Below are 10,790 nucleotides of genomic sequence, written 5' to 3'. Positions count from 1 at the left end.
GCTTTAAGTCTCGCGAGATTTGATGTTATCTGGGGTTTCTGGGAAATGTAGGCAATTTGGGTCTGGGTATCATCGGATAATCCATGATTCATTTGTAATCAAAAACAAAAAAAACGGAAATACGATTGTTTTTTCGTTTTAAACCAAAAAATGAATGGTTTTGATTCTACTTGTGCTTTTTTTTATATTGGTAAAATATATATTATTGATAAAATATATTGAAATGTAGTTATAATACTGTCAGTTAAATCAAGATTAAAATATATAATTACAATTAATCACATTATTGTCCATGATTAATCACCATTAATCATTTTTATTTTTTTTACGTGTTCAAAATGTACTTTAAAGGTACAATGAAAATTTTAAATGACTTGCCCCAAACTGCATGTGATTATCATAAAATGGGCATCTTGAGGTCAGCGGTCAAGTTTTCGAATGATATGTGCAGCCGCAGACATGTTGACACTTTAAGTCTCGCGAGACTTGATATTATAGGGGCTTGGATTATATTGGATTTATTGTCCTTTGTTTTTCTATCAATTGTTACTTTGGTTTGCCGTTTTACCACCTCACCACCAGCCATCCAAGGAGGGATCTGTCTGAATTTACAGATTATTTCTTCTACTTTTAATCTCCTGAGATCTTTGAGCCTTTACTTCTAATTCTTTGACTTTTACTCTGGTGCCACATGAGGTTGACATTTGTGGTTCAGAGTAAAAATTCTAATCTTTATCAATTCAAGTCTTGAATGTCTTTGTCATAATGCACAACAATTACAGTGGAGCAGTCATTGGCAATGACATTTATTTTGCTCCCTCCAACAATGCTACTACAATATGCAAAAAAACAAGGAAACACAAGTAAAAAAAGATCAATTACATGAGACATATCAACCAGGGGTCCGGGGACCCCCAGGGCTCCTTGAGGGAGTTCCAGGGGGCCCCCATTAAATGGGGAATATTTCAGTGTTTAATTCACTATAGAAGTGAGCCCAATGTGAGTAAGAGTCATAAGAGTTACTATTCTGATCATAAGTTTCACTTCCACTGTGTTGACAACTATAGAATTCTGGTCTTAGTATAACCAAAATGTTTTCAGATGGAGGTCCCTGAATCTAAATCTTATCAAATGGGGGGTCTGTGAAATGATGTGTACCAATTAAGGGGTCTTTGACATGAAAAAGGTTGAGAACCACTGCTCTAAGGAACTTTCCAGGCTCTGTGGTTCCCCTTTTGTCCACCAGATGTCCCTAGAGTCTTCTGCCCTTTGACAGTCACCTGCTTCTGCTCCTCACTGCACACCTGAACCTAAATTCCCTCATTGTGCTCCAGGACCAGGTTGTCAGTGTTGCAGCATGCCAGCATGTTTCAGCAATCCGTGCCTGTCAGTATCCTACTTCTGTTCTTGTTGTGTACGTCTGCCTGTTCCCTGTGTTGTTGACCTGCTGCCAGTGTGTCACCAGCTTCCTTTCTTCCCCTTGTTGTTGAACTGTTGCCTTCTTAGACAAAGTCCCTGTAATTCAACCACCCTGCATGTGTCCGTATTGGTTCCTTTGAATTGTGACACTTACTGTGGGGTTTTACTTAGAGGGTCCAATAAGACGTTTTAATGGCCATTAGAGGAAGGGGTCATTTAGGTAATTATATTGGTCCTTTAGGTTTCATTGAGAAGGTTCTAGAGGTCCAGTAGTTGGTTTTAGTGGTACTTTAGGAGGTTGTAGTGGTCCTGTAGTGCGTCTTGTGGTTAATAAGGAGGTTCTGGATGTCTTTTAGGATGTGCTTTGGTACTTAAAGAGGTTCTAGTGGTCATCAAGGGGGTTTTAGTTTGTTTTTTTTACCTTAATTTAACCAGATAAGTCAATCGAGAACCAATTTTCATTTACACTGACGACCTGGCCAAGAGGCAGCGACAGAAGGCAAGTCAATACAAGACATTAGAACATACAGTAGATATAACTAATGCAATAAAACAACATTAGACAAAATGAAAACATCACAATATATACATTAATTAGGTGACTTAGGTGATTGTATTGGTTCTTTAGTAGGTTTTAATCAATGAGGAGGTTCTGGAGGTCTTTTAGGAGGTTTTAGGGGCCCTGTAGTGGTTCTTGTGGTAATTGAGGTGGTTGTCCTTGTGGACATTTAGGAGGTTCATGTCTGTATGGTAAAAATGAGGCTACAGCAGTAGATTGTTGACATGATATTTATCAAGGTAAACATATTACTTGAATGTTTTATACAATATGTCCCATTCTTTACAAATGCAGATTGTATAAAAGCCAGCTGGTGGACTAGCCTACACAGTGATGTTAGCAGCAGCAGCAGCAGCAGCACTGTCCTTCCTTTATTTTAATTGTGTGTTGGCATTTGTTTTTATTGATCTGAAGAATGCTTGTAAAGGGAACAGCCATGATGGAACAAGATAATCCTCAACCTGCACTGATGGAAGATAACACATGCTATAAAATGTAATGACAGGAAAACACAATGGGGGCAAAGGGATTGAGCAGGACTCTGAAACACACTGCTAGAGGCTGACAGACTGTTACACTGTATACTGGACAGAGAAATACCAATATGTAGACTGACCTTTAAAGGTCCCATATCGTGCTCATTTTCAGGTTCATACTTGTATTTTGTGTTTCTACTAGAACATGTTTACATGCTGTAATGTTAAAAAAAACCTTTATTTTCCTCATGATATGGGACCTTTAATGCAGTGATAAACTAAACTCCCTTATCTCCTTTCCTTCTTTTCCTCCTTTCCTCTCTCCTTCCTTTCTTTTTCTATACATCTCCGTCAATTGTTCCTATCTTTTCCTTCTCTTTCCACCTTTCCATGCCCTTTCCTTCCTCTCTCTTCTCTCTCACTTTTCCTTCCTTCCTTCCTCCCCTCCATTCCCCCCCCCCTCCTCTCTCTCTCTCTCTCTCTCCAGCAGCTCTCCGCCCAGACACACCACCAGTCAGTCAGTCAGTCTCTCTCTCTCAGTCAAACAGCAGCTCACTAACAACAACACCACTCACAGTTTATCTTTACACCTGCGGATGGATTTAAAAACCTGACTGAAGTGGAGCCGAATGATTCACCTGTAGGATCAGAAAGCAGCTGAGAACTCTTCTAAAACGTGTTTTAAAGGACTTCACCTGCAGGATTTAAATATAATCTGAATGGTTTGGCGTTAACATCTCACTCTTCATGGTGGATTATTACTTTTTGAACACACTCTTGTTGTTTTCTAAACCTATTTTTGAACCACGTGAAGGGCTGACAGGTGAACAACGTCAGTGTGATGACGGACACGTTGGCTTTCAATCATGGGGTATCTTTTTTTTTTTACAATTACGCATTTTTAAACTTTCAAACGTGATTTTCCCTGAAGCTTACTTTCCTAAAGGACTGCCGTGAAAAGTATACATCGACTGACATTTCACTTTAATCATTTTTCGACCATAAAACGTGTAAAATCAGGCATATTCTCTGGACGTTTTCTTCCATCCAAACAGACAAGAGGAGCTGTCACAGTAACGCACCTTTACGCGGACATGTGTGCTAGTTTCCACGTTTAAAATCAGCAAAAACTTACCGAGAACGATGAAGAGGAAACCAGACACCCACTGAGGTAAGAGAGAAGAAAGTCCATTTCTAAGTGATATCATGTTTTATAGGATGTATTGATTGATTTGCATTTGAGAGGTTTGACCCTGCATGTTTCTGTCTGGAGGGAATTGATGCTTTCCAGCAGCTTTGTCCTTTACAAAGATGCAATAATGTATGGAGGCTTGATGGGGTAAGATGCCCATGCACCTTAATAACAATTAACTAACAAATCGAAATTGCAATAGTGCCTATATGCAGCATTTGTTAAAATTGCAATATTTGTTAAAGCTTCAGTAGGCAGAATTTTGTTTGCATCATTGGGGGAAAATTCCATAATAACCTTTCAGCATATTATAATTCAAGTGTTTTGAGAGATAACTAGACTTCTGCACTTCATCATGGCTCTGTTTTCAGGCTTTAAAGTCCCATATTATAAAAAAGTGAGATTTTCATCTTTTTTTTAATTATAAAGCAGGCTTAAGTCCTATATAAATACTGTGATAGTATTGAAACACTCAATCCACAGGGAAATACACACAGCCCGTATTGAGAAACTCTGCATTTGAAACACGCCGTCAGGATTTCTGTCCATTTGTGATGTCACGAATATACAATATTAAGACCCTTGACACAATTTTAAACGTAAACATTCTAAATGTGTCCCAGTTTATTCCTGGTTGCAGTGTATGTGAATGTCATCAGCTGACAGGAAGTACACATGGACCCAAGCTGTTGCCAGGCAACGCAATTCCATTGCAATTCCGTCAAAATGCGCTAAAACGGAGCGTTTCAGACAGAGGGGTGAATACAGGCATATTCAGGCTGACAGTATGAGCCCAATTAAATGAAATTATCGAAATTGCAATAGTGCCGACATGCAGCATTTGTTAAAATTTCAATATTTGTTAAAGCTTAAGTAGGCAGAATTGTGTTTGCATCATTGGGGAACAATTCCATAATAACCTTTCAGCATATTGTAATTCAAGTGTTCTGAGAGAAAACTAGACTTCTGCACCTCCTCATGGCTCTGTTTTCAGGCTTTAAAATATTTGATAAAATATGAATCAATATTCTGTTACTGTAATGCCTATTTTTCTCCTCAAATGTTTTCAGAAACATCGTGTAGTGTACTGTTTAGCTGTAAAATGAGAAAGTTTGTGATCTGGCATTCATGTTGAGATCTGTTGAGGAAATATCAAGCACCGCCCACCAGCCGGAGCACAGCCAATAGGAACGCTCTCTCTCTGAAATGACCTGTGATTGGCCAAAGTCTCCCATCAGATTTTTGAAAGCCTTATTGATAAATTGCCAAAACAAGTTTATTTTTTGTAAAATGTCCCGCTTACTACATATAGTGGTCAAAATAAAAGTTAAGGTGTTAATGATACAAAACAAATATTGGCCGATATATTGTTTTTATACTCTCGAATATAACTGGCTTTGGCCTCAAAAATCCAGTATTGTCCGGGCTCTGCTAAAGACTGTTCAATAATTGATGATTTATTGTTGCAGCAGTATTTCAATGTTGTAGCAGGTCCAGATCTCATCTATTGCAATGCATTATATTTTATGAGCTCTCCATAGCAGTGTGTTTGTAAAATCTTTCTCTGCAGAATAATAAAAAACAACAGCCAGCAGAGTAAAATGTGCAAAAATCAAAATCTTAAGAGTAAAGTATTACCTAAAATGCAACCTAGTTAGTTGCTTGCTTCCCACTTTTGAGAACTGAAATAGTTTTCAATGCGATGGCAGTGATTATTAGACTCAGGTCGAATTCAAATTCTCACTGTCATTGAGCACTTACTTGAGCACTATTTTTCAAATTCAAATCCCATTATTTTCCAGTTCGTAGTGCTTTTATTATAATATGAGCCAAATACATGCAGGTGTCTGCAGCTCAAATACAGTCTCTGTATGCTGTTCTGTGTCAGTGGAAACCAGAGTTTAAAGGGTCTCTATGTAAGAATCAGAAATGGCTTGTTAACAGCGACACCTGTGGCCGTTAAGTCAACAAAAGTCAGCGTCCTGTTGCTCGCGCTCGTGCTCGCTCTACATAGACATGAACGAGCATTGATCAACACAGTGAGGCGACAAACGTCAGCTAAAACCACAATATCACTCTATATTTCACCTGTTTGGCAGTAATGTTAGCTGACCAGACAAATGTCTCTCCATGAATCGATGCTGTTATTGTGTTTTCCTGCTTCAGCCTCCCGACCGTGTCAGAAGGAACAGGGGAGACACCGGAGTGTTGGTCGGAGACGATAATGTTACTCTTCTGCTGTGTGTAGTGTGCGCGCATGCACGTGAGACGTGGAGTGAGTGAGAATGAGCGCGGTGTGTGACTGAAGGCAGGCAGGCAGGCAGAGGAGCAGAGTGCAGCGTCGACTCCAGCCCTGGAGACCAAAGCTATGGTCTCCCCTGTGTCTTCTGGCCGCGGTCGGGAGGCTGGAGCTGGATTAGTTGACACTGTTTTGCAAGACGGGCTTCACTAGCTATAACTTTGCGGTTTTGGTGCTTCTGTGTAGTTTGTGTTGGAACAGCGTAGCCACACGCGAGTGCGCATAGGAAACACCGACCTGCAATGATTTATAAGAGTGTAAGTGTAAGAAGTTACAAACAGTCCCTTTAAATTAATTAAAGTGACCTTTTGGTTATACTGTTTAACTTTTAATAACGAATAATATCTTGGTGACTCCTGCTGCCTCTTGTATAACACTAACTAAAATGTACAGATACAGACAGGTACATTATTGGAATATCTAAATCAGTGGTTGAATTTTTACATATTTCTTGGATGCATCATTTTCAAAACAGACATTAAAAAAACTTTGTCATCAGTCAGTTAACATAGCTGTGTCTGTTATTAAATCTGTCCATTCTTAGGTGGATATCAAATGTTGGAGCATATATTTCAAGTTTTTTGTTCTATTTTTTATTACAGGATGACCATGCGTTTCCCCCAGTCTGAGATGTTCATGTGGGCAGGCTGAACTTGAGAAAACACTCATTACTTTCAGTGTTATACGCTAACTCTGTGTTGTATGAGGTGGGCATGTCTGCCAGGAAAATTGTCCTCTCATTTTGCAGCATCGGGGAGTTTTTCTCTCACGACTCAGCATGGCCCCAAACACACAAAAGCCACTCAGGACTGACGTAGACAAAATGATTACAGTGAATTCGACCATGACCAACCAAAGCAGGTCTCGGTGTCCTGACTATGTTATTAGATTTTAGTTACAGGAGGAAGTACGCATCATTCTCCATGCTCAGCAAACAGGACCTCATGTTGCATGTTTAGTTAATGTCTCCCTTGTGTGTGTCTACAGTTTACGGAGATCAATTATTCAGCCGTGGTGGAAGTGGACTACCTGCTGGGCTGGAGGATGGCCCGTTGGAAGAAGGGCACCTCTCTCCTGCTGGTTCTGCTGGTTCTGCTCGACCTACAGCCGGTCACCGGGCGATCATCTCGACACCGCAGCTTGAGACGTCAAACCCGAGAGCACCATGAACACCGGGCGAAACAGAATATCATGCTGGCTGTCATTTTACCACAGAACAACACAGATTACCCGTGGGCTTGGCCTCGCATCGGTCCCGCCCTGGAGCGAGCCGTAAAAAACGTCAACGCCGACCCCACCCTGCTTCCTGACCACAACCTCACCTACGCTTTCAAGAACAGCGAAAACAATGACAGCATCTGCTCCGAGTCCATCGCCCCGCTCATGGCTGTGGACCTTAAGTTTGCGTACGACCCGTGGGCTTTCATCGGTCCTGGCTGCTCCTACACCGCTTCCCCTGTTGGCCTATTCACCACACACTGGGACGTTCCCATGATTACGGCGGGCGCCCCGGCCGTCGCATTTTACGGCGGAATCTACCCGTCCATCACCAACACAGGCCCCACTCACAAGAAGCTCGGGAAGTTTGCCCTCCGGATCTGCGAGCACTTTGGCTGGCGGGAGCACGTGTTGCTCATGTTCAGTGACAACAAGGTGGACGATCGGCCATGTTACTTTGCTGTGGAGGGTTTGTACACCGAGCTGAAGAACATCAACATTACACGCGTTGACAGAGTGTTTGAAGAGAACAAGCCGGTCAACTACTCCCAGATCATCTCTGACATTCAGAACGACGGCCGAGGTGAGTCACCAGAGTAAATGTTGGTCACTTTCATTGTACATTTAGTTTGCAGTTCATCTCAAAGTATATGACTGGGGAACTTAAACATTTTGTGAGATGTTTCGTCTGCATCTTACAAGGTAGATGCTTTCACAAGTCCACTCTTGACCCTATATTCAGGCCCTGTCTATATTTTTGAAAATACGGAGCTGAAGAGCTGAGTTAATGGAGGTTCCATTGGGTTACATTATGACGCGTTCAAGCTCTACTCAGTACAAATGACTACTGAGCGATGGTAAATTATAACGTTGTCATGATGCGTTCAAATGTTATCTTGTAAAATGTAGTTTTTGGTGAGAAGCTTGAATAAATCCAGTTGTTTGAAGGAGATGTTTTCACAGGAATATAAAATAGATAATAGAGAGAGAACCTGTTTAACTTCCTAACACTAGCTCTAAGCAGCTTATGATATATAATTAGGACTACTAATGCCAAGATTTTTTTTTTCATAGTTAAATGAAATACAATAATTTATTTCCTAATCATTTGAATTGTGTGTTTTTATGCAAATAACCACTATAGATGACAATAACAAAGTAAAAGAATAACATTTTGATTTTAATGGTTGGAATGTAGCACAACACAAAGCAGCGCTCTGTTTATTTAAATGTGAAATTGCAATAAAAATATTTCGTCCCTAAAATCTATGAATGATCGAATGATCTCAATATTGATTAAAATAATTATGATTATCATTTAGGCCATAATCATGCAGACGAAGTTGAGTTGCTGCTTAATGTCTCCTTAAAATCTGCACCTGAGAAGGCGTTTTCAAAATCAAAAACTCCTAAAGCCTAAGACTCTGTTTGCATGTGGACAAGAGGCCATAACGTAGATGTTTTTGAAAATATCTGTATACGTGCAGACAGGGCCGCAGGGTCATCAGGTCTGGCAGGGTTCTGCTGTGTTGCCGCAGGTCTCAGGTCTCAATATGTCTAATAGACCTTTTTTAACAGCAGACATTTTGACTTGTTACAGGAGGTAAAGCACAGGTGGGATTAATGACATTAACAATGGCTCAGTTCCGGTAAGCTATTTCAATGCACCAGCACGCACAATACCAAGAACTGCAGCCAGCATCAATGTTATTAAATACACCCTGAGCTTTTTCTGCTATGACATGTCAGAATGTCTGCTATGAGAAAAGATCTAAATACCCAAGTGTATCCAGGCAAACTGTATCAGCTCTGATCAGAGTGTGAACTGCAGGAAAAGTAACTAGCATTGTTTTCTGTATTTTGGCATTGTTAGCCTTGATTGATAGTGACAGTCGAGGTTGATGGGAAACACGAGGTGAGAGAGAGCGAACAAAGAAATGCAACAAAGTTCCTCAGACGGAGCTGAAACGGGTATGTTGTGGTTGCTGTATATGGTCATGTGTCTGAACCACTCAGCCACCGAGCTGATGTGTTGCTGTTCTTTCTCTGTTTGGGTCTGTTTGGACAGCATTTTGGCTATGGTCTAAGTACCATACTTTATTTTGAAAATTAAGTGTGCTTATCATGCGGCAACCTCTCGGTCTGAAAAGTGAAGCCGATGTGGAAGTGCCTTAAACATTCTTTCTAATCGGCAACAGGGGGCGACTCTTCTGGTAGCCGATTGTATAGAAGTCTATGAGAAAATTAGCTTCTCACTTGATTTATTACCACAGTAATCATTGTAAATATGAGTTTATGGTTTCAATCGCTAGTTTCAAGTCTTCTTCAATACAGCAAAATGCTGAAAAATGAAAGTTCCTGCTGCAAGTAGCGTAGGCATTAAGAATCATCAGAGTAATAGTGAGAAGTGACAGTGTATAAAGGCGACCAACAACATTTGTATGAATGTGACTGGATGTTACTAGTCAGCTGGCTGCTGCACAGATGATGCATCAATGAACCAATGATACAGAGATAGCAGACGGTGATCAGCTGATTTTAATGATGTCCTTTATGACAACATATATACAAACTATTTCCTCATCAGGTCCACTTAGTAGACCTTTATGTGTTTTATCCATCAATATGACCGAGGTGGGAATACCAGGATGTCTGTAGTTCTGCGATATGTGTAGTTATTGAACCGATCAATCAGCTGTGTTTATTGAACAATGCTCTTTTAAGCCTGTTATTGACGTGCCTAAATGGAATCGATTTATCCCTTTCGCCTCAGCTTCTCAGCGTCTCCTGTTTCCAGTAATTCAATCCAAAAGGAAAAGATTCCTTCAGACTGCTGTCCTTTAACTGCCCTTTCTTCTTGCCTGGTTCGAACTAACATCTCAAAGAGAGTTTTGTTTTTATAATTATGCACTCGTGTGTTTTTGATGCAGCAGGTTCATCATCAACATTCTATTTGTGTTCCACTTCAGTTCTTCCCCGCTAAGTCCAGGCTGCAGGAATTAGCCTCAGCTCAGATAAAAAACACAAAAAGCAAATTGCAGAGCTACAGAGTGAGAACACAGCAGGAGATGAGCAGTCAAAGTGCAGCAGAACCGCACGTCTAATAAAAACCTGAGGTTGTGATGTTTATCACGGACAAACACGTTGATATGAAGGGCAGAGGGTTCAATAAAAGAATATGTAGCATTTTCAAAAGGAGTTTATCCTCTATACAGAAATCATTTTCCATTTTTAAAGCTGTAACCGCTTAAACCTGTTGATTTTCACCTTAAATTTCCCAACTTGGCAACCCTAAAGCTTATACTAATATATATATATATATATCAAGTTTCCTCTGTGTACAATCAATGTCCACAGCAAATTCTTGTTAGAAATTTTAGAAACAGATATCTTAAGATGATTTCTGACTTTGAAATGAACAAAAATGAATGGTAAATGGTAAATGGACTTGCATTTATATAGCGCTTTTCTAGTCTTCCGACCACTCAAAGCGCTTTAATCATCTCTAAAAGCAGCTAAAACATTTGTTCTTCTTCTGTTGTATTTCTGACAAAGCAGTTTGGTCCCTAATAGATTCCTAATAGTGTTCGCAGCAGCAACTACATGATGATTAAAACCGAAGATTTG

At 40.2% G+C, this 10,790-nt stretch overlaps 1 protein-coding gene across 2 annotated transcripts in view; it reads left to right on the top strand.

Annotated features, from left to right (window-relative positions):
- The first annotated feature begins 2,966 nt into the window (after positions 1-2,966).
- The window catches only part of LOC141778620 (atrial natriuretic peptide receptor 1-like), an 89,136-nt gene continuing 81,312 nt past the window's right edge, over positions 2,967-10,790 (top strand). Inside the window, exons 1-2 of one of the 2 annotated variants that reach the window (XM_074652988.1) lie at positions 2,967-3,625; positions 6,933-7,746. In XM_074652988.1, coding sequence (XP_074509089.1) covers positions 6,990-7,746 — 757 coding nt within the window. In that variant the 5' untranslated portion in view covers positions 2,967-3,625; positions 6,933-6,989. The remainder of the gene's footprint in view (positions 3,626-6,932; positions 7,747-10,790) is intronic. The other variant, XR_012596111.1, reaches the window with a different exon arrangement.

Source organism: Sebastes fasciatus, chromosome 12 (assembly GCF_043250625.1).
Source record: "Sebastes fasciatus isolate fSebFas1 chromosome 12, fSebFas1.pri, whole genome shotgun sequence".
NCBI lineage: Eukaryota > Metazoa > Chordata > Actinopteri > Perciformes > Sebastidae > Sebastes > Sebastes fasciatus.
This window is presented reverse-complemented; position numbering and strand designations above follow the sequence as displayed.